General features: G+C 39.3%; 1 protein-coding gene and 1 pseudogene across 5 annotated transcripts in view; both read right to left on the bottom strand.

Annotated features, from left to right (window-relative positions):
- Positions 1–27,429, bottom strand: part of LOC124169237 (FERM domain-containing protein 5) — a 107,531-nt gene that overhangs the window by 61,881 nt on the left and 18,221 nt on the right. For all 5 annotated transcript variants that reach the window (XM_046547785.1, XM_046547784.1, XM_046547787.1 and 2 more), the window contains exon 2: positions 1,036–1,140. In XM_046547785.1, coding sequence (XP_046403741.1) covers positions 1,036–1,140 — 105 coding nt within the window. The remainder of the gene's footprint in view (positions 1–1,035; positions 1,141–27,429) is intronic.
- LOC124169879 lies at positions 5,584–5,692 on the bottom strand (annotated as a pseudogene).

Here is a 27,429-nt window from a genome sequence, read left to right as displayed (position 1 = left end):
AAGCATTCTTGAGGGATTTTTGAATGAGTTATACGCATTGATGTTGGCTCAAAGACGATAGCAGAGCCCGATTGATCAAGCATGCTTTAGCGTGACGTAATGTTATGACGTTGCAGCGAACATTCTCGAAGGATTTTAGAATGACTAGGGTGCTTGAGTTCTCGGACATCTTCGCTTTAGCGGAAACAACTTCACCCTTGATTTATTAATTAAATACTTGGTGGTCATAATTTTAAGTCACACGCAAAGTTTTTCAGTCAATCATTAGCATGCACTGAATTGTTGAGGCCTTAACCTTGCAGAATTCTATGTTGAGTTCGGAAAAATAATAACTTTGCTTTTTTTGCTAAAATTTAAACTTTAGTCGTCAGTTAGTAAAAAGACTAGTAGATCCTAGTATTGAAAATGATACAGAGTATTGAAATTAGTCGACGATTAAAGGATAAGTTGTAGACAGCAAAGTTGTTATTTTTACACACTTTTAATTGCTTGGATTTGCAGACAGCTTTGAGAACAACGTGGTACAATTATAGTTTCGATATTTGCATCGAATAGTTTGAATAATCTAGAACAACCGCATAGAATTATCTTGTAATCATAATTTTGTCATAATTATTTGTTACGCTAGGTAAACCAAGAGTTTGCTTAGGGCTTTCGAACGTTACTGTTGCCTGATCTACATTATTGCCTGTATAGTTATTTCAGTTTTTATCCGGTGAAATTACAGATTACTATCACGTTAAAATTTTCTGGAAAAATTTCTATTTTCTAAATTTTATTCCAGGATCGGTTTCAATACATTTTGCATTATCTTCACGCGTCAATTTTTGCACGATAATATAAAACATAATCCATTGAAACTAGTGGTGAAATAAAATTATAGAATTTCGGAAAATTGCCAGAAACTTCTTACTTATTACTATGCTACTGCGATTTCGAACTTGGCACTCCGCAAAGAAGCCGATGCTGAACTCTTGAAGTTGACACTGTCGTAATTACGTTTGTAATATGATGGGGGAATTAAGTACAACTCACCCTTTGCTTGCTCGAGTCGACATATCTGAGACCGAAGTAGTCCCTCTCCACGAGGTTCAGCTCCCTGCACACGTATTCCACCAGGAATTTGCCCTTGTGGTGAGCCTGCGAATCAGACAAAGAAAAAAGACGTGAAAACTACAGAGAATAAAAAATAAATAAAAAGATTTAAAAATCGCTTAATTAACACGTGCGTTCGTTCGCCCACAAATATGACCCCGATATATACTGGGTTATGGTCCAGCTGTCGGAGAGTATATTTACCACCACTTCGGCGGCTTTGATTGTGCGTTTAATGCGCACCAAGGGGAAAATTGACACAACAAGTTTTATGGACCAGTATAGCCTTTCCAGTGTATTTAAAAACGTTTGGTTGACATCGAAAAATAATTTTCAATGGATGATAAGAAAAGATATGAGAGACAATTCATTCCCTAGGTAAAAAAGGTTAAAAATGTCACTAATCCAGGTAAAGTAATGATATCACGCATTTATGGCGAAACCACAACATAGAAATATCCTCGTTCCAACAGAGTGGAAGATGAGATAAATTATTAAGGATTCTGGCACGAAAGAATCATTTGTCATTTTTATGAAAATTTCGTCATACAATCTTCTAATTATACTTCATCGAACGGCAGCAACATGCATTATGCTTTCCAAACGTAATGCTATCATGATCATTTCAGAATGAGTAAAAATACTCATTTAATAAATAATAAAAACTGGACATTCCAAAAATATTTTAGTGACACAATCGGACTGTGAAATGGAAGGCAATTTCAATGTTTTCATCTCTCTCGTGTTAATCGTATTAATCTCAAGCGAAATATATTTCTTTCTGCGATTGCGTTAATATACGAATACCATTTTTCTCTATGGACGGAAGGAAGGGGGAAAGGGAATATTCTTAGCAACAAAGGAATACTCAACTGAGTTGTATTTTAAATTGTGCCTCCCCTGAAACACGATTTGACCTCAGATTTGACCTACTTCTAGAACGCGACGTAGGAAAAAATCTGAGTTAAAGAGGTTTTTTGCAAGTAATTTTTTCACGTTAATCTGAATTAATTTCTTTTAGGAAGCTTAACGACTTCTGTATGTCAGGTCCTATATCGTACAGAGAAGAAAATACGTACATTTGTAACATAAATAAAAAGAAATTAAGTTACTCTGTATTATGCAACCTGTTAAATTTGCATTAATTTGGCAAAATTGAGTCAATGGTTTGCGTATTTACTTTCACCTTACATTTTTGCTAGGTCTCCTTGAGATTCCCGAATGCGAATTTTGCGATCTAATCACTTCTCACAGTTTTTTAAATGTGGTGGTAAGGTCCGAACAACATCCACAATAGAGGAGCAAATCGTAAATTACGCCAGGAATATTAAAAATAAATGAATTTATGCACAGAAAAGTAAGCCACGAACATTTTTATTCGCGAAAATTGAATTTAATGAATAAAATGTGTGCGCAAATTCACGAAAACTTGTACATTTTCAAACATGCATTCCGGAAACGTAGAATAATCATCAACTTAAGTAATCACGGAATTCCGGGAACACCGGTTCTAGTCCTGACGGATGATATTTCTCTACGGGGAGTTTCCGAGCGTCATAATGTACCACATTGGAAGCGTCCGCCCGAAATAACTGACACAGAAGAGTGGCCACGGAGAATGAAAAGAGACGATTGCGCCAGCGACGTCCCTGGAGGCGGTTTAAAATGTGTGAGTGGATTTAGAGGGGATTATACTTGCGAGGGGTCAAGCAGGGGTCGCCGCTTCTGGAATGACTCCTAAATTGGCCACGGGGACACGTTCAGACGGTCACCGTCACGTAACCTACTACCTAATACTAAAAAAAGATTCTACTGGCCCACAAAAGTTTTCTTTAACAAAGCGTTTTGGAGGTAATTTTCCTCCCCAGGATACGCATTTCGTTCCTTCATTGTCGCCAAATCCAAAAACGTGGAGAAATTCTATTTTTAAATAGCAATTTAAGCGAAAATGTAACTGATAACTTCAGGCTTTACTTTGTGAAACCTCTCCATATTGGAAATAAAGAAATAAAAATTTGTTTTTTTTCCTAACGTGGTTACATCTTCAGGTTACATCTTCTTTACCTGAAGATGTAACCACGTTACGAAACCCGGGTCGTGCCCATATTGAAATAATAGTGAACCTAGCTAAGTTTTGTTTTTTTCCAATTTAAGCGAAGCTGACGCTTTCTGAGCGTCAAAAAATGTAACTTTTTAAAAACAATCTGGATATAATTTTCTCAACTTAAGTATGACTAATGCTATTGAGTACACGAAGAAATAAATTTTGTTTCATTTCAAGTTCATATCTTTACAACCAACCGAGCCGTTACCGAGAAACAGCACTTCGAATTCGGTATCTCAACTTTTTTCAACGACAGTAATTAAATTACACTTGAATATACGCATTTTCACACAGCTCTATATTTAAAATACCTACTTGTGTCCGCAAAAAAAAGAATGTAAACTCCAGTACCTGAAGATGTCACTGTAAGCGTCGCGGCAAATTACACAAATAAGTGAATTAAAGGGGACATACAGAGGATTTTCTTTATAGCAGCGAGACACGGACGTTGACAGCAGAAGAGAAGTCAAGAGTGGATGAATTCGTAATGTGGTGCAACCGAAGAATGATTAAAATAAAATGGATCCACCGAGTGAGCAATGAGGAAGTGCTAAGGAGATTGGGAGAAAAGAGGAGATCGACAATTGATTTTTTTAACCAAATAGCGCACTCCATCGGCCAACCTAAGTACGACTTGTCAATCCCTCGAAATGACGTAGGATTGCCCAGCCGATTCCTATATTCAGTATGCTAATTCTGAAGGTAATAAATATTTACATGTTCGACAACAAAATGATCACAAATACTAAACCTATCACTATTCTCAGCCCACTTCGCTACTCTATAATTAAAGTTCAACTTACTCTATATAAGACACGGTTTCAGGCGTTACTTTGTGGAATTTCTTAATCATAGAATAAAATAAAATTACTTTGTTTTATTCTACACTTCATTTTTAAATAGCACGACCCGGGTTTCAGCATCCGATGATAGCATTAGATACTGAAATTCGGGTCGTGCTATTTAAAAATAATGGGGATGAATAATCGAGGTTTTGGATTTGATTTTATAATAATTCGATAATGTTGACCACCAACTTTCGCTCCTTATATGAGCATCTTCAGGGCTAAGTAAAAAGAAACAACACGAATAAAATAACATTAAAAATTGTAAAGTATATTAATGCCAGAAATTTTTGTAAGCACCTTAAAGTTTCGCTCTAAATATTCAACAAAGAATGCGAAATTGAAAACCCTTATCCCTTTACTGTTCCTGCTTGATAAAAAAATTAGAGTACATTTCAGTTAAAAATAACTAAAGAACTTAAAAAATTGTTTACACTATGTACGGAAATTTTAATAGGAAGATTTTACATATTTCAAGAATATAGGTGCATAATCTATTGTTATTTTTTAAATATTGTTTTAGTTTTGAAATACGATAACCCCAAAAATTATTATTAAAAAGGTTATCTTCCTTTCTATTTTAATTTCCCTCTTTAACACAGGATCGAACTAACTTGATTGCAAAAATCATTTAAAATATTTTTTCGATTGATTTAATCGGCAAAGTTTCTTTATATTTCATAGGATACTTGGTCATCACATTTGATGTATTCCTTAGAATATACGCTCGTTGTTACAACTGATTTCCGAAGAATGAAGATTCCTCTAACGTAATTTTCATGAGCCGAACGATCAATACACAAAAGGGTAGGTTTTACAAACATTGATGAATACATGCGGTTACTAAGGCGTTAAACTTAGGGCTGGCAGCCACGCCGACGACGAGTCTCCATGAATGACACTCGAAAGCAACGCGCGAACGTGCGAGTTCTGTCCCGTTCATTCATACATTCGCCGTTTAAATCTTCTACTGCGATGCGTGGGTGTCTTCGCGGCGAGAAAGTTGGCCTTGGGGTTTCTGGGGGGCAGGGGATTCTATTCCGGGATCCCCCCAAGAGTTAAAATTAGGAGAAAAGCCGAGGGGAAAAAGAGAGAATCAAAAAAGAATGAGGAGGTCTCTGCGGCAGAATATAATTCGCGATTGCGAAACACTCGCCGAGCCGCCATCCTTAATGAGGCCGACCGCCCCAGCAGCGACACGAAGGAAAAAAAATAAAACAAATGAATTGCTCCGAGGCCCTGCGGGGCGCTTATGGCTAATGCACGAACTGTGTCACAAAAAGTGATACGATACACGTGGGATAGCCTACACTCGCGAAAGCATCAGGCATTTGCAATGAGGAAAGTATAGAAAGTGCAACGAAACTCACCTTCCACTTCTTATTTCGTGTTACCCTGGGGTACAGAAATACACTTTATCAAGAAATAACATGCACCAAAATCATTTTTTACTAATTATATTCGAAATGTCGTAAAGAAGAGTAATTGGGCCCAATTTACAATCTGATACTATACAAATACATTGCCTAATTTCTCTTTCTGTTCCATTGGGCACAATCAAAATTGTCTATACATACAACTGAACTCCCGCCACGGAAATCATTTTAAAGGCGAAAGATTTATACGAAGTGGCTTGAGTTCAGCCGTATCCCTTCCTCCGCGATCTTTCTCTCTCGTAGGCGCCTCCTTTTTCTTTGCGTCCTTTTCTTCTTTTTGACGATCTTTTTAGAATCTTTATCTCTTTTAGTTCTCTCAATACACCACTATGTTAGCTTTTCTCCCCATATTTTTATAACACGTCTATCACTTAGTTCTCTCCATACACGGCTATCCTAGTTTTTCTTTTCGCGTCCCTCACTACCATTATTACCTCCTCACTACGATTGTTAATTTTAATTTCTTTATTTAAACAAACAACATGGCGGTTTATTCACAAAAGATATACTACGGAAGTAGCATTTCTTCTTTATTATTGCATAACTTTTAATTGTACAGGCAAATAATCTAAGTAAAACCACTATGAGTTATTTAAAATGAACCTGTTCATGAAATAGATTGGCTGTTGAAATCATCATTTCGTTTGACAAATTAATCTTGCAGTTTTATTACTGAGAAAAAGATTAAAGAGTATGATAGGCTGTTTTCTAAAGGGCTTATCAAGTGAGCTTGATGGCGAAGGACAACGATCCAATATGATAACTTACTTCTCATCATCATCACTCGTTAAAAATCCTAACATTGGTTCGACGCAGTTCTCCACTAAATTTACTATCAGATAATCTTTTCACACCTAAGTTTTTCCTCTTTTTCATATTCTCCTTTGTCTGCTCCATATATTTCATTCGAAGTCTTCCTTTTCTGTTCTTGCCATTAAATTGTCCCTCTACGATTGTCATCATCCGGCCATCATGCCTCAAGATATGGCCGACTTAGTTGTTCGACCTTATTATAAGGTTTTCATGAGGCTTCTCTACTTTTCTACTCATCTTAGGATTTCCTTATTACTAACACGGTCAATCCATTTGATCCTAAGCATTCATCTTTAGCACATTCTTCTTTATTATTGAATAAATATGAATTGTACGGGCTTATAATTTACGTAAAAGCCCTTTGGAGTTATTTACAATGCTCCTGTTCAAAAAATAGATTGCTTGTGAAAGCATTATTTCGTTTGAAACATTAACCACGTGGTTTTGTTACTAAGAAAAAGTTTAAGGGTATATATGGTTTTTTTCGAAAGCGAAAGAAATTAACTCAACTTGACAAAGGACAACGATCTTTTATGAGAATTTACGAACTACCTTCATAAAGGAGGTATTCAGCGGTCATATTCGAGTTAAAAATAAATAGCAATGAATAATCAATAGTGACCAACCACCGAAGTCATGAACTCAGCGATGACTGCTAAAAGTCTTCACCGTAGGAGATAGTTCGTTAATTATTATATGTGATCGTTGTTTTACGTCATCAACCTCTACTCTAAATCAAGTTAACTTGATTGTTGTCGTTTTCGAAAATACCCATTATCTTATAAGAAGGTGTCTAGGATACAGCAAAAATGTTCTTCGCCTCTTATTTCAATGTCAGTAACTAAGGCAAGAACTAAATAAGTAGATCAGAACAAAGAAAATTTCCACACCGTCAAATTTCAGTACAATGAACAACAAAATACAGCGGAATATAAGTTGGACGACCTCTCCATTAGTTCCATTTTAAATTTAGTAAGTAACCAAACCAATACAGTCTTCGATTCACGAACTATTTATGATACATTATTGTCTCCCTTCTAAATTCACCTCTTGATTCTGGATTCCTCCGATTACGAATAGGGCAAATAAAGTTTTTGGTACAAGACTTAGTCTGTCGAGTACGTATGAATTTAATCGTTGGCATGGGAAAGTTTTAAGTCAGGAAAAAATCGAAATTTCGTTTTTTAAACATGCGCATGCCAATTTCAATTAGTACAATGTATCAGTTGCTACGATTGACAAAGTATGAACACTAATATAAATTTAACAATATCGGCGAACCTTTTTCTTTCGTCTCCAGTAAAATTCACATTTAGTGACTAACCATACCTTTCCCAAGTCAAAGCTTCAATTGATGACAAAAACTACCCGCAAATAACCGAAAACATGACATTATTTAGAGTAAACATTTCCGGGCTCCGTCCGAATTTATTGACAAATATTCAAAACAGTATCGCCAGCTATCACACTGGCGTCCTCAATGAAGAACGGCAAGAAGCTTCGTGGTAATCTCTTGCATAGAGAATTTTAGGCGACAAAACCAGGAATTCTCTTCGGCCAATCAGTGAACGTCTTCACAGGGAATGGCTGGATAAGAGGGTGAGCCATTTTCCATTTTCGGCACCAGTATCCACACAATTCTGTCCCTGTGGTGGGCACCTTAATCGGTAGAATAATATAATAAATAAAAAGGGGTGTTATGGAGGGCCAGAGCATGGAGCCAAATGGACAAAATCGCACATTTTTGATCCTATTTTTTCGCGATGTTCCACCACCTAAAAATTGTTTTTTTCAAAACGCCAGCCGAAAGGTATTAAAAATAACCTCCAGAAAACGTTTTTTCTTTTTGGCCCTCTCAAACATATTTTATGAAAACATGCGTTAGAAATTTTCAAATCGACGCCATCTCTTCTTGTCCCGCTCAAAGTTCTTGAAAACAATTGGAAATTTGCCCCATTAAATAAGGTTTCAAATGCCGCAAACCGCATTAAAAATATGCCTTCTTGACCGAGATATTTAAAAAAGAGTGAAAATCGTATTTTCGATCTAGCCGGCCCTGGTGGACCTCTAGTGGGATGGAAATGTGGGGAGGTTTGTCCTACTTGATCCCAAACCGCATACCCCAAGTACGGGAAAAATCCCGGAGGGGGGACTTTTCACCCTCTTATCCAGCTATGTCCTTTACGCGGGAATATTTTTTTTCCACGCGCAGTGGAAAGGATAACCATCTTCTCTAATGAAATTATTCGGTCTTTTGACGATATAAATGGCCTTTTATAATTTGGAGAAATATTTCTTTTCTTTCGTTATTATTTTAGCGTCGTCAAATATAACCGTGCGTCCAGGTTTTCTCAAGGCGATCTGCACGATGGCTGATGCTTTGAACTGTTTGTTTTCAGTTGCTCACCGGTGTTAATTTAGACGTATTTTCAGCCCTTTGTTTTTGTAATGCCTTCCCCGAACTGCTTTCCTCGTTCAAATTTAGGATATCAACTCGATCCACCCACCCGCATTTCCTACTTCATCGGCCTATCCTCCGAATATCTCTGAGGAAGCGTTCACCGTTATACAATGCATCCCTTCTAAAATTCACCTCTGGATTCTTCGTTGTTGATTTCTATATTGTTAGCGTATTTTTCCCGAGTTTTTATTAAATCTTCTACAGTTTTCTAGTGCTCCTCTAGTATGTAAAGAAGTTTTTAATAAATAAACTACACTTTAGGGACCAAATACAGATGAGGTATTCATCAAATTGTTTCGGGTTGAGTAGCAAATTTTCGTGGGACGCTTGTGATTCAGAGGAAGCTACTCATGACTCTTCGAGAAAAATTTTGATGCTTGGAGCACCTGGAACCAATATTTATACCAGGCAACGTTTATACTGTTTATATGATTGTAGTTCCCATTGAAAAACAGAAGAAAATGCAGAACAATTTGCTCGTATCGCCAACAGAAATTCAAAAACGATTTTTTCTGAATTCCTCAACACATGACCCAACAACGGCCCTGAAGAACAGATTTCATTGCTATCAGCAGTTCCGATAAAAATACATAAAGGTTGAACGTTAAGAAATGTTCTTCGTGAAATTCAATGAAATAAGGATAGTAATTGAATAATTATCCAAAGGTGTCTCAAGAGTTTCCTTAATATCAGACGTTTAGGACTATAAACATATAAAAAATAAAAGTAAAATACTAATAAAAAGAAGAAAATGTAACGTGCGATTACCGACGATATTCCTGTAGAGGAAACGCTGCATTGAACGAATAAGAACACAATAGTGAGTGCCTTCATGTGAAATAAAGATCGACTTGATGGAACGACTTTCTCCGAAAGAATTATTTTGTGTATTGTGTTTGCGACAGTATGTGACTGCAAACCGTGATTGCCTTGAATTCTCTTCCTATCGGGAACAACACCCAAACCACGTCAACAAAATTTCCTTCCTTTTTCTCGTTTCCTGCTCCCCCAAATGCCAATGTAGACAGAGGAGCAAATACATGGGCGTTGCTCCACCCTCCATGGACACAATTCAAAGCCCTTGCAGATGAGCTCACTGATTGCACTCGGCACGAACTTTCATGGTCGCAACCACTCCTTTTCTTCTCACCAAAGAGGCGCTGATGCATGGAAATCACGGAAGGGAGACAAATACGGTCCCTTCACAGAGAACAGTAATCGAAATTCAGTAAAAGTATTCGATATACGGAAGAGAAATAAATGTAATGACCCGGAAATGGAAGATTTCAATTTTCCAAAACATTCATAAATATGTTGTTGTGTGACGCCTTAGAATAGCTAACTATGCCAAACTATGACTAGGGAACTATTACTTTCACTTTCGAGAACGGCTTAACCTTCCTCTTCCCCTTTCCTCTTTGCCAAAAAACATCCAACTATCGCCGCAAAAAAGGTAGAGCCCTGGTTGAACTTGAAGTATTTGAGAGAAATTATGCCGAAGCTCCATATGGTCATGCATTACATCGTTCTACTGATTGTTTATTCGGCTACAACAATAAATCATTAAAAATTGATTAAATGAAAACGTTTAGCTTCTACGGTCGAAAGAGTGGAGAAAAACACGCGAAAAACTATGAACACGACTATGAAAAATAGGGCAAAACGGTCATCTTATTCATTTCGGCACGGGCAAAATACCTGATTAGTGCATTACATTTTATTTTTTATAGAGAGAACGACGTCTTCGCATTACGAAGAACATTTTTAAAATGAAATTTTACCCATTCTTTGTTTTTTTAAATAGCCAAAAGGTAGATTTCAATTTATGAAGTGTAGGAAAGCACATGAATATTGAAGTTAGGTCGGCTAAAAAATACGAAACGTAGGTTATGATGGTTAAAAACACGATGATCGCCATTTTGGTAATGTGCATTGCCACGGGGCGATTTTAGTCTTCGCGGCTTATTTTAAGTAAGAGGAACGATGTAAAAATCTCCTTTCATGAGAAGTTAAGAAGTATTTTTTTTTTCATTTAGCATGCGCAACTTCGATATTCATGTAGGTATTTTTCTACAATGGATACGAAACCCTAGGGCAGCCTCGCCGGATACTCTTGTGGGGTAGGGTCTACAAGAGTTAGCTTATCACCTCTGCACCTCAGAAGGGGGAGGACAGGAAGGAAAAAGGAAGGAGGCGCCGCCACGATAGGAGCCCGACGACGCCTCCTGGGAGTGGATAGGGAAGGAAGGGATGGGACGAGGAATCCCGCACCGTCACAAAGGCGGGCGGGTCCCACCAACAGCGAAACCTGGCAACAGACATTGCTATTGCTAACAATTTTGGAGGATTATCCTAAGAGGAAGAATAATCAAACGATCAAATCGTTAGATGATATTTTTCTTCACTTCGTACATTGAAATCTACCTTTCGGTCCAGTGGCGTAACTGGGAAAATGCTTTTGAGAGGGATGGGAGGGTCCCACTCTCCAAGCAACAGGGGGTCCGGGAAATTTTTTGAAAAATTAAATGCATGAAAATGCATTTTACATCATTTTGGCACTAAAAATTTCACTTTGAGTAATTATATGTCAAAACCGGATAATAGTTTAAAATATGTTTTTTATTTCCCCGAGGCTTTGGGGGGGGGGGATCTATCCCCCTCAATCCCCCCATAGTTACGCCACTGTTTCGGCCATTTTAAAAATCAAGGAAAGAGTAAAATTTAAGTTCAAAAAAGCTCTTTGTAATGCGAAGGTGTCGTTCTCTCTATAAAAAGTAAAATGAAATGCATCGATCAAATATTTTTCCCGTGACGAGACGAAGAATACGACCGTTTCGCCATTCTCATAGTTTTTTCGCGTGTTCTTCTTCCCTCTTTCGACCGTAGAAGCTAAACTTTTACGTTTCAACAATTTTGAATGATCTACTGTTGTAGTCGAATAAACAATGAGTACAAGGATACATGACATGACCCTATGGAGCCCTTGGCAGAATTTCTTACAAATACTTAAATTTCAAAATTTAGCTTTTTTCGCCGATAGAAGTTTCAGCTTTCCAATATAATGGCATGGTGGAGACGTTGTATCACCGGTCGTCAGTCATCACTCGACACTCGTCAGGAGTGAGTCACAATATAGCTGTCTGCGGGAATCGAAGCGCGTGCTACCGAAGCGCCTTCCTATCCACCCGGGCCATCACCTCCTCTCCTTCATGAGACATTCGTAACACCTTAAATTTTGGCTAATCTAGACGCAGAAATTGATTACTTAATGAGTGTTCATTGAACTGTTTTTTGGGCATTTTAAACTGAAATAAACTGTGGGTAAAAACTTTAAATATTTGAGAGCAATTATTCGCTTCCCGACACAAAGGGCTGCAACACAAATACGACTCGTTACCTTGGAGACGGAAGTTTTACAGAAAGATAGGCTACAACGAAGAAAAACTCTTCTCAATTCAACTAATAAATTTTGGGTATAAACTTTAAATATTTGTGAGTAATTATTCGCTTCCCGACGGCAAGGGCTAAAATACGACTCGTCACCTTGGAGCGGGACGGTTTACAAAAAGATAGGATACTACGAAGTAAAACTCTTCCCAATTCAAGTATTCTCTCGTAAGTTAAATACAACTAAATAACAAAGTTGCAGGCCATTTTTCATAACTTGTTCACGACATTAGATTAATTCATTGGTGTAAAGCGAAAATGATGGAACTCCTTCAAGTCAGTTCAAAAGGTGACATTTTTCCATGCATTTCCGACCTACATTCCATCTCCACGTCAACGCAGTGTCATCTTCATGTGTTTGTTTATGTCACTGCCTCTTTGTTTCAACCAAGAGGTTATCCTGCTCTCTACCTTTATGGCGATTTAAAAAAATAAGTATAACAGAGATACCGGAGAGAGAATTAGTAATACATGGAACCCAGTCATCCAAATGTCTTCATCTTCCTCGTCCAGCCCTCTCTCCACACTCCCTACGCCCACCTGAAATTAACAGGCAGCAGAACCAAACACCAGCACCATTCCCTTAAAGAAGTGGCCAGCAGTCGGTCACGAAACGTCAGGGCTACATACACCCGTATTTCTGTCTTTAATTACAAGAGGTAATTGTAATTGTATCTAAAATTTTAATGATTACTTTTTAAATAAGTAATTTGTACTCGTAATTTATTATTATTTGTATGAAGTAACTGAAATTGAATCCAGTTACTTTTCCTCAGTATTTTTACCAACACTGCTGACAACATATGAAGAACACTAACCAAGTTTGGTTTTCCTAGATGACCAATACGGTCTGACTTCAACCGGTCGAGAATGACCGCATCGACATGCGTGATGGGAGCGACTCATTTGAGCGGGAAATTCGATATGGAGGTGAAAGCGACCAAACGCACTGCGTATGGTAAGCGCCCAAGAGAGGTATCGCGCCTCTCGACCGACAGCATGAATACGCGGGCACGCACGACAAATTACGACAGCGACTTTCACAGTGATGCTCGCGTATGCAGTACGTGCTCAAAATCGAAAGGTAAAAGTAAAATTAGCTTATAAATTAGAAGATTCTAGCGCGATGGAGTGGGATTTTTCCGTATTGAAATAAATACTTGCAATTTTCCAAAATAATAAAATTAATTACGACCGAGGTTTCCATGTTACTGCATCATCTTCAAGGTAAAAATGATGGTTACAAACCATTAATAATCGTTAAAAATTGCAAGTATTTGTTTCAATAAATTCAACTTACTTTGATAGTTGGGATAAGTCGGCGAAACTCTCTCATTATCTTTCAGAGGTTATTCTACTAGGCACAGCCACGACTTCCAACAAATCTTTCCGGCCATCCTCTCCATTTTATTGCAAGTGGTACATCCAATTTCCATCGCCAATAGGGTGGTTTCCTATTATTTCTCATTACCTAAATCGAAAGATTATTACTCCTGGAGTACGTATTTCACGCTTTTAAATTTTTTAATGACGATATCTATTTTTCGCGATCAAATGAAAAGTGAAAATTTTCAAGCGCGCGAAAACGCGACGGCTAAGTATGAATACTGGGGAAACTCCGTGTGACGTCATTCTGGTTCCCGCTGTCGCCATGTGAGGTGACCTTGGGGCGAGGCTTTGAGCGCTGATATGACGCAGGATGCTAGCAGGTAGCAGAGTACCCTGCTAGCAGGTAGCGCTTGGTTTAAATAAGGATTATTAATACCTTATCAAACGAAGGAAACTTTCCGACCTTAGGCAGTTTTAATAGGTGATTAGTAAGACGTTTCCCTGAGCTCTGTGCCTCATGCATACATTTGTAATCTCAGACGATGTAAAACTCCTATCTACTCGTATAGAAACTAGGTCCCTGTGACGTCACGTGGAGTGGCATCGCATGGGCGCCAATCTGGCCTTTTTCAAATGCGGTTAAAATTGACCATTGTCATTCGTCTAAACTGGGATTTCAAAAATCAAATAATTTGTTTATTATGAATACAGTAATGGTGGGTAACGAATCGCAATCAATGACTTTCGTTTTCTTTGATGAAGGAAACTACCCTATCATATTAATTTATCATTTTCTTTACCCAAAACGGCGTTAATTATGCTGTTAAATGAGACATCGTTGAAATCAAATCAACTCCTCAATGTTGGTATTCTGACTATAATTTGTCAATTTCGGAATAGGAGGGCACCAAAGATTTCCAGGTAGGAGGGCGCACAGGGATACGTCCCGGTGTCCCGGCGGCCCAGCACGGGCCTGGTCTGGGGGTTTTGTTTGGTCCTCTCAAGATAATTCCGTGAGAGAGAAAAAATTCGAATACGATGCAACTAAGTAATTTAAAGCGCTAAAAAAGGTGTAGTTCATCAACACTGGTCCAAAATCCTAAGGGCCGTTTTACACGGAGCACCTACTTGCACAATCTGACGAGTGTACGAAGGCGCAGTCATAATTGCGTCGTGTAAAGAGGTGAATTGCTAGAACGCATGAGAGAATGCGTGTACGTGAGATGGCAAAATATCTCCTGTTCTAACTCCGTTCATTCATAATAGTAATGGAGCCTATTGGATTCTGTTGCGACTTCCGCTCGCCTCAAGGAAGGCCAGAGCGACACGAATGTCACGAGGATATAAGCAATAGTTAAGGCCGTTTTACACGGTACACGGAATTGCGCAGGTTAGAGCTGCATTAATTTCTAAAATGGCGTAGAATTGCGCGAATGCATGAACGAAATTAGAACAGGGGCTATTTTGCCGTCTCGCATCCACGCATTCTCGCATGTGTTCTAGCAATTCACCGCTTTACACGACGCAATTTTGATTGCGCCTTCACACGTACGTCAGACTGCGCAATTCCGTGTACCGTGTAAAACGGCTTTTAGGACTGTTAAGTGCGACATTTACATTTTTGATGATATAACCTATCAAACGAGTACCTTTTCAAAGCTAATCCTCGCGACTGCGAGTGCTCATGCTTATTGCAAATATTGTGAATAAATTATCGCCCTGCGGTCATCACCGCGCTGTGGATATTTTTGAAAACCGATAAAATTGCGCCCTTCTTCCTTCCTAAAGGCCGTTTTACACGGGGCACGGAATTGCGCAGGTTAGAGCTGCATTTATTTCTAAAATGGCGTGGAATTGCGCGAATGCATGAACGAAATTAGAACAGGGGCTATTTCGCCGTCTCGCATCCACGCATTCTCGCATGTGTTCCAGCAATTCACCGCTTTCCACGACGCAATTTTCATTGCGCCTTCGTACACACGTCAGATTGCGCAATGACGTGCCCAGTGTAAAACGGCCTCAAGAAGGCACAGTCAAAATTGCTCCATGTAAAGCGGTGAATTCCTAGAACACATCCGATCGAATGCGTACGCATGAGATGGTAAAATAGCCCATGTTCTAATTTCGTGCGTGCATTCCCAAAATTCCAAGCCATTAAGAGAAATTAATAACCAATGCAATTCTATTAAGCTACAGTCTTTAATATAGCTGTAGTTAAATAGGAGTGTAGTTTAATAAATTTTATGTGGAACGTGCAAAAGTGTTTCACTTCATATCTCACAATGGATGTCCACAAAGTATCTGCCTCAATCAATTCAGTGCAGTTCAGGCCTGCGCAATTTTGTACCCTGTGTAAAACGGCCTAGAGATTAAGATTATGCAAGTTGCAATGAAATCAACTTCTACGGGACGAACTGGGGCCTCTTTACAGTTTCCTTGCTTAGATCACTGACCAACCCATCACTGCTCTGCATTTCGTCCTTGTGTGCAACAGCGGCAACTCACGACTGCAGGCAGAATCCCCCCCCCCCTTCTCTCCCCCCCGCTCACATGTCTTCACGCCATTGCCGTGGAAACCGGTTCCTCGTCGGCAAGCATCACTCGCCCTTGTTGTGTGGCCGGGCGCCTGTTGTCGCCTTGGGCCTCACGCGAGCGTATGCAATGCATGCATACATCGATGATCAGACGGCGCACGGTGATGCAGATTCAGTGATACAACTATCACTGAATCTGCATCAAATCTTCTAACCTGCTGCAAAATCTTAATGAAATGTAAAAAACTTTGTAATTCCACATAAATTTATTGCTGTACGACCAACTGATGTGCCATGCCGAAACCTAGATTGAACGGTAATGCATTAAAGTGGAATGAAAAAGTTTTTTTACGTCTCATTATTAGGGATGGACGGATCCAGGATTTTTTTCGGATCCGGATTCGGATCGGATCCATGATTTTCGGAGCCGGATCTTTCGGATCGGATATTTTCGGATCCAAATGCATTTTCAAATTCATGACTCTGAGATTCCCCCGATGACTGTTCAATCTCTTGGGAAGAGTCACACTGTGTGCCAGTCGTATTTTGCTATTTTTATTTTCCACGGCTGAAATTCTCCTACGTAACCTCTGCGAGAGCTTTCAAATAAAACGGTTCATGAGTAGGACAAGAATCGCATGCGACGGCGCATTCGAAGATAGAATCTGAGCTCTTTCCACCCTTATGGTTGCATTCACTGAAGCTATTATTCAAAATTTCGGATCCAGATCCGATGTCTTCCGCGACTTTGGATGCGATGTATCCGATGAAGGGCAATATCCGCAGATATTTGGATCCGAGGTATCCGATACGACCATCCCCATTCATTATGTTATGATGGCTCCATGAAGTCACGCCCGATACAGCGAATTATGCGAAAAAAACATCTCCACAAAAGTGGGGGTGCTTAGTCTGAAATTCACACTTAAGGAAGAAGAATAGGGTGGTATTACCGAAAGCATACCTATCCGGCAGCAACTGGAAAATTCTGGTTTGAATCCCGACTTTACCCATAGACTGTTCCATGGCGAATTTCTCTTTTCGTGTTAAGACGTTATAATGCTTCCTAGAACGTGATGACTCATCGCCTAGCTCTCGGCGGGTAACGGATATACTTAGCACTTGTATTTATTACTTCCAGTCGGGGAATTTTATATTTTTATGCAGGTGTATTAATGTTATAGTCTTGCGTTGCATTGATCAACGCATGTTCGGTAGAAGCATACACCACCTACGCAAATGTAAACATGTTATTTTCATTTGTTGTCCGTATTGCTATATTTTTTTAAATATTTAGGGCGCATATGGGATATTTATTGAGTTGTGCATGCAGGTGATTAAGCACCCACTGCTAAACATCTTCACGATTCAAGATACTGGAATTATGACGATTTAGAAATGGCTAGAGTCATGAAACCCGTCGCCACACGCCTAGACGGATAAAAAAATACATGGCCTGTGTAGAGAATGAGTGATCACAGTCAATTTCCACTTAAAATCATAAAAAAATGAAAATCAACCCGTTTCAACGCCAAACTGTTCTCCTAAGGGTTTCAAACAAAGCTACAGGGTCTTAGGGGGTACCATTGACATTTACACAAATACTTCGGAGGATGATCTGTGAAAAAGAAATGGAAAAATGTCAGTTAATTTGATTATTTGATTTTTAATTCAAATAAATAGCTCGAGCTTCAAAAAAAATCTAAATTTGTACCGAAAGATAGAATAATCGAAGATATCGATGTGTATTTTTTATAACATAAAAAAATTTTCGTCATACATTCGAAAAACACTTAAAATACAAATTTAAGGTGAAGATAAAACACCAAAAAATCTACTAAAATACGTGCGTAATTTATTAGTAGTAAAAATTTACAAATATAGGCACATCAAATTTTTGGAATCACCGTTTTGGAACCATTCGGCTTCACTTAAAGTTTTGAGAAAGATCAATTGATTGTGATGCATTCTTAATGGTCGCAATTTTACAGGTCTTAAAGAGAAGCCTTTCACACGGGTCGGATGACTACCATGGACCGCTGATGACGCAGCTGCAATCAAGCGAAATGGTTAAGATCGAAGTTTTAAAGTCGAGTTTGGATCGAAACTCAGATGAAGAAAAAATATCGATCTCGGTTTCCTCCCTCTTAGGCATTAAAAACTCGGTTTTCGATTTCAATCGACATCGATTTTTCAATCACTACTTGTGGTATGACCGTAATTACCGGAATGTAAGTAAAATGCACCTCCTGTGAGTCGCACTCAAGTTTATACGAGCATAATTGGAGAATTTTCAAATTCTCATTAATAACGTGCATTTGATTTGGAGAGGACAGAACTTGCCGTTGCATTGTTCATCCACTGTACAGCTGACATAGGAATGGCATGTCCAAGTCAATTATTGAAATTCCCTCAGACTTTCCGCACAGTGTTATTTTTTTAACTTGTTATAGTTAGTAAACAGTAAAGAAGAAGCAGGAGCAATTTCCACAATTTTAAATTTATTGGTACCTTGTATCAGATACCTGATGATGCTGCAAGCGAAACCGGTAGTACCAATAAATTTAAAATTGTGGAAATTGCTCCTGCTTCTTCATTATGTTCCGTTTCCACTCCATCTCGCCCGAAACCTCAGATTATAGTAAACAGAAGTAACTGACTAATAACAGGTTAGTGAGACGTCAGTTACTAATCCACGTTTAAAGCAACAGAAACTGATTTTTCCTGAGTTTATCCGGAGGGTCCTTATTTTAAAGTAAGTTTTACCTGCACGGAAATCCTGATACAACACCCACTAGAGCGATTTATGGTTTTGAGAGATTGCATGTTAATCCACTGATTTGGGGACAGATGGAGTAAATATTTTCTGGAGAGTCTTATTTTCAAGTAAGTTTTCCCTGATCTGCACAATGGACGAAATCCTGACGCACACACACACACACATATGAGAACGATTTTCGGTTTTCAGAGATTGCACGTTAGTTCACTGATGAGTGGACAGATGGAGTAAGCGTCCGCGGCACAATCAGAGTCCTCTATATTGCCATATAATAACTACGAAGTTGAGTCGTCGCAATCCGCCATTGTTGGTCAAAACATCAATGGCGGGCTATGTTGTAGCATAGGCGTAACGTCAAGTAGGTGCAGTTTTTTCCATTTTTGTAATTTATTAATAAGAGAGATGGGTGGTTCTTCTGCACCAAGCTGTTCCATTAGTTGTAGGGATGGGTTCCGTGTTTTTGATTTTCCTTGTAATCCTGAGGTAAGGGCGAAATGGTTACAAATTTGCGGGATGGATAAGTGGCAACCATAGCCGTCTTCCACAATTTGTGAGGTGAGTTAGAAGTTGATTTAATTCAGTGTATTGGATAAGTATTCATATGAAGATCAAGTTTTTACTTAGTTTCGGCTTAAGTTGATGAAAGGCTGTGATTTATTTCAAAGTTTAATACCTTTGGTACTCAGTTTTACGTTGTACGTAATGTAAACAGAAAAGAGTGCATAATAATTCCTGCTATTGTTGAGAGTTTTTCATGTTTATAAGGTTATTTGTGGCAATAGTTTGTTTTAAAACGTTCATAGTGTCGTAAAACTAATACAAGTAACCCGAGATACATTCAAGTGATTAATTCAAACAATAAACATCAGAATACGCAACCTATTCACATTATGGAATGTGGTTAGTTGTTATTATTTCGTCGCGTGAAAGTTATACTTGTAAGTGTCCTTGAAAGTTATACTTGTAACCATATAAGTGCTTTCACGTTTGAAATACCACGAGGAACTTTTACGTGCAATGGAATCAATGATACCAGTTTTTATGAAAGACTTACTGAAATAATGTAATATTTAAGTATGTCCCTTTTGGAACTACGTTATTGGTAACGAATGTTTGCAGATAATTGTATTCGAATTCATGCTGGATTTTACACCTTGTAATTACATGCGATTTATAAACAGCGAAACCTTCCTTAATTAATATAATAGTCAACATACAATTTAGAATTATTAAGATTAAGGTAGGTTTCCATGGAGTACTAATGAAGTGATTTGGGAGACTCCCTATCCTTCCAGCGCTGCCTTCTCCAATTCACTGTAAGGCCTACTTCCTTTCAATTTTTCTAAAAACCCTATTCTTTTCCTTCCCCTACCTCGTTTCCCCAACATTCTACCCTCTAACACCATTTTCAACATCCCCTCTCCGCTAATTATTCGCTCCATCCATAAATTCTGTCTCCCCCGTATCTCATCTAAAAGCTGCCTCTCCTTGCCAACCATATCCAGCTCTTCGTCGTTCCTTTTCCTCTCCGTCCATTTCACCTCCTCCATTCTTCTCCATACCCACACCTCGAATGCCTCGAATCATCTCTCGTCTTCTTTCCTCAATGTCCACGTTTCCGCACCGTAAAGCGCAACACTCCAGATCAAACTCATCACTAACCTTTTCTTTAAACTCTTATATAACAATCCTCTCAGAATTTCCTTCCAGTTCACGAACGCCTCCTTTGCTAATGCAATTCTCTTCCTAATGTCCTTACTACCGTATCCGCTTACCTCTAACGTACTGCCTAAATAGTTGAACTGCTCAACCTGCTCAAATTATTCACCACCCACCTTTATCTTAAGTCTCACATTCCTCGCTCGTGATGCTTTACAAAACCGCAAAAACTTAGTTTTCTTGTGATTAATCCTCATCCCATACTCCTCGCAACGCTCGTATAACGCATTCACTAGAGCCTGAAGCCTCCTCGCTGACTGGCTAATCAACGCCTGATCATCCGCGAATCTCACTTATTTGAACATCATTCCTCCCACTTTTACTCCAGCTTCTAACTCATCCCTCGCTTCTCTTACCATCTCCTCAGCGCATACGATAAAAAGTAGGCATACGTGGCGATAGAGGACAGCCTTGCCTCACACCTCGGCCAATGCTTACCCACCCAGGTTCTCCGTCCGCTACCCACACTTGCGCAGTCTGGGCCATATAGAGATTACAAATTAGTCGTCTATCCCTCCAATATACACTTATTCTCTTGAGGATTTCCATTAACTCTAACCAGTTCAAGCTATCTAACGCTTCTTCAAAATCCACGAAACAGGCATATACGTCCTGGTCCTATTCTAGGTTCCTCTCCACCAGGAACCTCATTATCGCTATTGCATCACGAGTTGACTTCCCTTTCCTAAAACCAAACAGATCTTCGCCCAAATAGTCGTTTGCCCTCGCCTCCATTCGTCTGTTCAATATCCTCAGCACCACTTTCGTCGCATGCGATATTAGGGTGGTAGTCCTGTAATCTCCGCATTCCACAGCTTTCTTCTTTTTCGGTAGCGGAATTAAAACCGTCTTCACGAAATCCTACGGCCAACATCCCTCCTCGTATATCCTGCGTACTAGTTTGAAAAACATTTTCTTACCTTCCTTCCCTAGATTCTCCAGAAGCTCACACGGGATATTGTCCACGCCCACTGCTTTACTAGCCTTCATATCACGAAGTGCTTTCTCTATTTCCGAATCTAATATCCCCGGCCCAAAATTATCCTCCCCCACTTCTCTTTCATCCTCTAAAGTCAATCTCTCCGGTCTGTTCCTTCCTTCATAGAGATCCTCCACGTATTCTTTCCATCTACTCTGTACATCTTCTCGCTCGGTTAGCATCCTTCCATCTTTAGCCTTACTTTTAGACATGGCTTCTCCTGTTTTGCCGTCCGATAGTGACTTAACTTTGGCGTACAACGCGCCTACTTCTCCATCCCTCTGGAACTTTTCCATTTCCTCAAACTGTCTTTTCCACCAATCCTCCCTTGCCCTCTTAGTTTCACGTAGTAATCGATTATTTAGTTCCCTATACATTCTTTTGCCCTGATCTGTGTCCACGTTCTTCCACTTCTTCTTTCCTCCATTTCTTTAGCCATTCCCTCCGTAATCCAAGGCTTCTTTATCCTTCTGCTGTCAACGTAGCCAATTGACTTCTCCGCCGCATTGACTATTCCCGTTTTAATATTATCCCACCCTTCCTCTTCAGTCTGTGTACTTCCAGTCTCCCGTATACTACACTTGTTCCTGATATCCTCCCCTTCAGGTGTTCTACGTTCCATTTCTTCGCCTTTCTAACTTTAGTATATAAGTCTTTTGAATCTTACGTTACATTTTATAAGTACTAGGTTGTGGTCTTAATCTGCATTTGCTGCTGGGAAGCTACGAGAGTTTTTCACACTATTCATAAACCTCTGTCTTACCATAATTTAGTGTATTTGATATCTCCCAACATCCCTTGGACTTTTCCATGTGTACCTTCGCCCTTTATGATGATTGAACCACGTGTTTGTGATGAATAACTTGTTTCTCCTGCAAAATTCTGCTGCTTTCTCTCCCCTGTCGTACCGTATTCCCAATCCAAATTCTCCTACTTCGCTTCCATCCCTACCTTCCCCGACAAAAGCGTTCCAGTCCCCCATCACTACCAAATTTTTCTTACCCGGGGTTACTTTAATTATTTCCTCGAGCTTTTCATACACCTCATCTACTTCTTCCTCCCTATGATTGCTAGTGGGCATGTAAACTTGGACCACCACAAGGTCGGTGGGCCGCGCCTCAATTTCTATCACCAGAATCCTATCGCTTACCTGATCTATACCTACCATACGCTTAGCCATCTTCCTGTTTAATACTAATAAAGCTACCCCTCGCTGGCTTACCCCCCCACCACTATATATAACCCTATACCCATCACTCCAATAGTCCCCCCATCCCTCCACCTCACCTCGCATAATCCTAAGATATCTATCCTCCCTTCATCCATTTCCCTTTTCATATTTTCTAACTTCCATGCCCTCATGATCGTCCTCACATTCCACGTCCCTACATTTATAGCCGACTTCTTCTTCTCCATCTTCTTGGCCTTCTTCTCTCTTCATTTCTGCTGCTGCTGGTGATGATGATAAGTCTTTGCAAGGATTTCGCATGTTGACGACCCCGAGGACCTTGCCGACCTCGCTGCCGTGCCCGACACCCGCCCTTTGCGGACGGGTCCCGGTCGATGAGATGCCGAGGCTCATTTGGTTGTACTCCATGTTTTCAGGGAAGAGATAGTTGGTAGGGTATCCCACTTCCATTCCAACAGTGTTTTTCACGTGACATCATCACGCGGACTACCTTTCGTCTGGCTCCTACCCTTCGACCTATCTGGCATGGGTGGCCCTACCAGGAATAATTTAGAATTAATACCGCCAGTGCAGCTCTAGGGGTATTAGGAACGCGCAAGCCTTTCCACCGCGACAAGGTTGTAGCCCAAGGGAAAGGCAACATACAGTACATTCACGTAATTATTTAGCCATTTAATCATTATTAAAACATTTTCGTGCGAGTTATCTTCGTTTTCCTTGCCACAGGTGCACTTATACGAATCAAAATTTGAATCCGCTCGGAAAGAAGGCTGGAATAAATTAAAAGCATACTGATGTTCCGACGATTTTCGACGTCGCGAATTATCCTAAGCCTATTACACCAAAGAGGAGACCTCTCATATTCTATTTATCGTATATCGTTTCATACAAATTTTTTGCACGAAACCAAAATCATTGACGTGTGGAATCTCGATAGTGTTCCTTGGAAAAAATCCCCTGTGTGTAATTCATGTTTGGCATAGTCGATGGCTGGATGATTCCAAGGTTTCGTTTCTTGGAGGGGTTGAGTGTTTTTGATGGCTACATGCAGTCTTAGGAGCTGGAGATACTGAGCATGTCTTTATTTTTGCTTTTATTCATGTCATAAGCACCTATTGCCCTGAGTTATGGACTCCTAAAATCTCTTGTAGTTTTTCTTTTTCTATTATACCTCATGATAGTGTCTTTAGGTAGTGTAAGTCATTTCTCATCTTCCATACGTGTCACCTGCGCTTGGTATTTTGCTGAGATATGACTACATATGTATATTTTTAAATTAAGTAATTGTTAGCATTATCATTCATCTATAATTTTTTTGAGAAATCAGCACAGTTGTTGAAAAATAGGCACGCAGTCTTTGTTAATGCTTATCATCTATCAAATGAGGTAGCTTCTCAAATTGACGTGTTTGTTTGAATGTAAGATTGAACTATACATTACAAGTTCTTTTCTTTCACATTGCCTTTGTTTATATTCTGGCAATTTTTCAGTTATGCCATTTTTCATTACTTCTATAGCATCAGCCTTGCCACTTTACATTGAAAAATGGTTTTCAAAATACTTCTAGAGTAATTAAACAGAGTCACTAGTTGCTCTTGTGTTAAGCTGTTTTGATGGCCCATGATTGTCAATATACAATAGTATTTTCAGTGATTATTAGGCGCAAGTGACTGTCAACCCATTAAAAGAAGGGTTCTATCAGGTCGTAATACGTTTAGTCTTTGCCGTGGTTTTATCTTTATTTTCACCGTTTCCATTGTTGTCATGCCTAGAAAATTTGTATTTATGTTACCGAAGGTTTCGGGAATTAGTATCAACTATCCGAAAATTACCAACATTCTTTGCATACCAAACAAACGAAGAAATCTGCCCACATCTCCTTATGGGTAAATGGGCTGCTAGGACTAACAATGGCGGACGTCGTCATTCCCATAGTGGAAGCCTATGCGACGACTCGACATGATGAGAGAGTAGTGTTGAGAGAGCAATCTAGAGGACTCTGCGGCACAATGAATTAGGGTGGGGGAGGGGGGAGGTGTCGAGATATAATCCCTTTGTTCTCTCCCCCTCCTTTTCTAGAGTGAATGACGCAATGACCTCTGACAAGTGGACCCCCCCCCCCCCTTCCCACTAGGAGTGACCGCACACTCGGACTGCGGAGCAATTGTGCCTATGGGGGTCTCCTCTTTCCCCCTCAGGCAGATCCACCACTGTCCACATCACTAGAGGCCAGTGAATGGTAGTGGGATGACCGCAGGACGGCGAAGATACGTAGGACGGCTGTCCCACATCTACATGATACCCCGCGAGACACCTCTAAGGTGTATATATTTCCCTTTTAATGAATGAATGACTTATTAACTCCTCGGGCCGAAATGACGGGTCTATTTCGTCATGAACTTTCCACTGCCAAATCGCACAATGACGAATGTAGCTCGTCACCGTATTTTCATAATTTTAGCACTATTTACGGGAACAATATAAATATATTGAAAGTTTAACAACGTTAAAACATCCACAATGTGTAGAAAGGTTTCTCGGGTTTTCCGCCGGTTGTTGGGCTCTATGTCTCCCGACGTTTCGAAGAGCAACTTTCTCTTCATCCCCAGGACACCTTCTTCTTCTATGAGGGATTCTTCTAAGATCCACAGAGGTTTGTCCAAATAGTGGTTTTCAAATAACCAAACTAAACACCATTATTGGTGGTGTAATTGCTATCATTCTTAACCAGCCACGGGGATATCCGGGATCGATTCCCGGCCAAGCGAAATTACTTTTCCTCGGCTAATTTCACCTTTGGTGCTATTGACGTATCTACTGTTTCCTATAAATTGAATTTGCTGCATATCATAAAATCCGAGTTCGAGGAATCATCACTGAATATACATTAAACACTGGAATCCACCAGTGAAGATGCTGGATGTTGCACCGAATTGAAGAGCCAGTGGAGCATATAAAGAACGGCTTGAATCAGAGCGTAAGCGGTTCGAACCAACTGCAAAAGATACTACAAGTGTAATTATTTTACGTAATTCGTGACACAGGGTGTGTGACAAGTGTGAGTGGTTACCTAGGGCATTATGCCAGTCGTAACAATATTTACATAATCAAAAAATCATAAATTTAACGCACACAAAAATTAAAAGTTCCGACACTTTTCTCAAGATGTTCGAAATAAAGCGTCCCATGAGTCAATCTACATTCTCTTCAGACTTGTAAAATATTCAGTGCTAAGAAGGCATACATAAGGTAAAATCCTCACAAATAATTAAAATAAAATACGTTCTGAGTAATTTCTTACGTCGCGTGAATTATGAATTTTGAAAGTTGAGTCTTTTTTTTAATATACACAATATTTGATGTTGTGGATGAGAATGAAGGTCATTCTCGGATTAAAAGCTGAAAAAATATGAAAGGAAAAAATGCGGTCGAACTTCTTCATTTCTGGATACTACCGCGTAAGCTGCTATGGCGATGAAAACAGTGTCGCAGGCAATAGTGTCAGCGAACTGTTGTCATCGCCACAGCAACTTACGCCGTAGTAACCAGAAATGAAGAAGTTCAACGCACACCGCTGAAATCTGCGTTCTCACAATCAATGAAGTAGTTCACTAATAATCGAAAACACGATTCATCGAAAGAATTTCCGTAGAAGGATAAAAGTAGAGTTTCGATGAAAAAAAAGGAATCTTCGTCATTAAGCCTTCTTTATCACTGATTGAAAAAAAGGCGAAAGGTATCACCCACTTTCCATGAGTTTGATAGGTCATTTTAGTTCTGGTCTATTTTCTCGTTCATAGAGTACCGACCATTTAGAGAATGCATCGTGACTAACACGAGAGTGTATATCACAAAGAACCATGTTATGTACAAGCACGATACCCAGGAATAGCTGAGGAACTGTAACCATTACGGAAAGAGTTCGTGACGTCACCAACTGATCTGTTAAAGGTAAAGGCTGTCAATTTTGTGTCGCTTATGGCTAGGTGAATTAGTAAGGAAAGAACGGAAAATACGGGTCAATTTATTTTAAAAGCTCAATATAAATCAAAAATTAAATTAAACTGGTGAAGAGCTCATCAACGAAGACTGAAAACACAGCCATGCCAGACTTGTTTAATCTCTCACGTAGGAAGTATGTATATTTTTTCCGAGACAGACATAAGGCCAATAATCAAATGATGCTGAAGTCGAAACTGTTCTTCGTAAAAAATAACCTCAGGGAGAAAATTGGTACGTCATTATATGCATTTAAATTATTAATTACATTAATTAATTCGAAATTAAAGTTGATAGCTTCAAATCTATAAAATAATTTTTTTAAATACCTACGTTTGGTTATCTTAGCAACCATCAACAACACTGGTCAATAATCCTATGACTGGTTTGACGAAGCTCTCCACTAAATTCTCCTTTCAGCAAATCTTTTAAAACCTATATAATTCTTCTGCTTTAGATCCTTCTTTGCCTGTTCCATACATTTTGCTTGAGCTCTTCCTATTCTGTTCTTGCCATCAACTTCTCCCTCGACGATAGTCTTCATCAGGTCATCATGTCTCAAGATATGGTCTATGATGTTGCTTCGTCATCTTATTAACCTTATCATGTGGCTTGTCTTCTCTCCTACTCTTCTTAAGACTCTCTCATTACTAACTCGGTCGATCCATTTGATTCTCATCATTTTCTGTAGCACCATATT

This window comes from Ischnura elegans, chromosome 12 (genome assembly GCF_921293095.1).
Source record: "Ischnura elegans chromosome 12, ioIscEleg1.1, whole genome shotgun sequence".
NCBI lineage: Eukaryota > Metazoa > Arthropoda > Insecta > Odonata > Coenagrionidae > Ischnura > Ischnura elegans.
The sequence above is the reverse complement of the archived record's forward strand: the minus strand, read 5'-3'. Positions and strand labels throughout refer to the sequence as shown.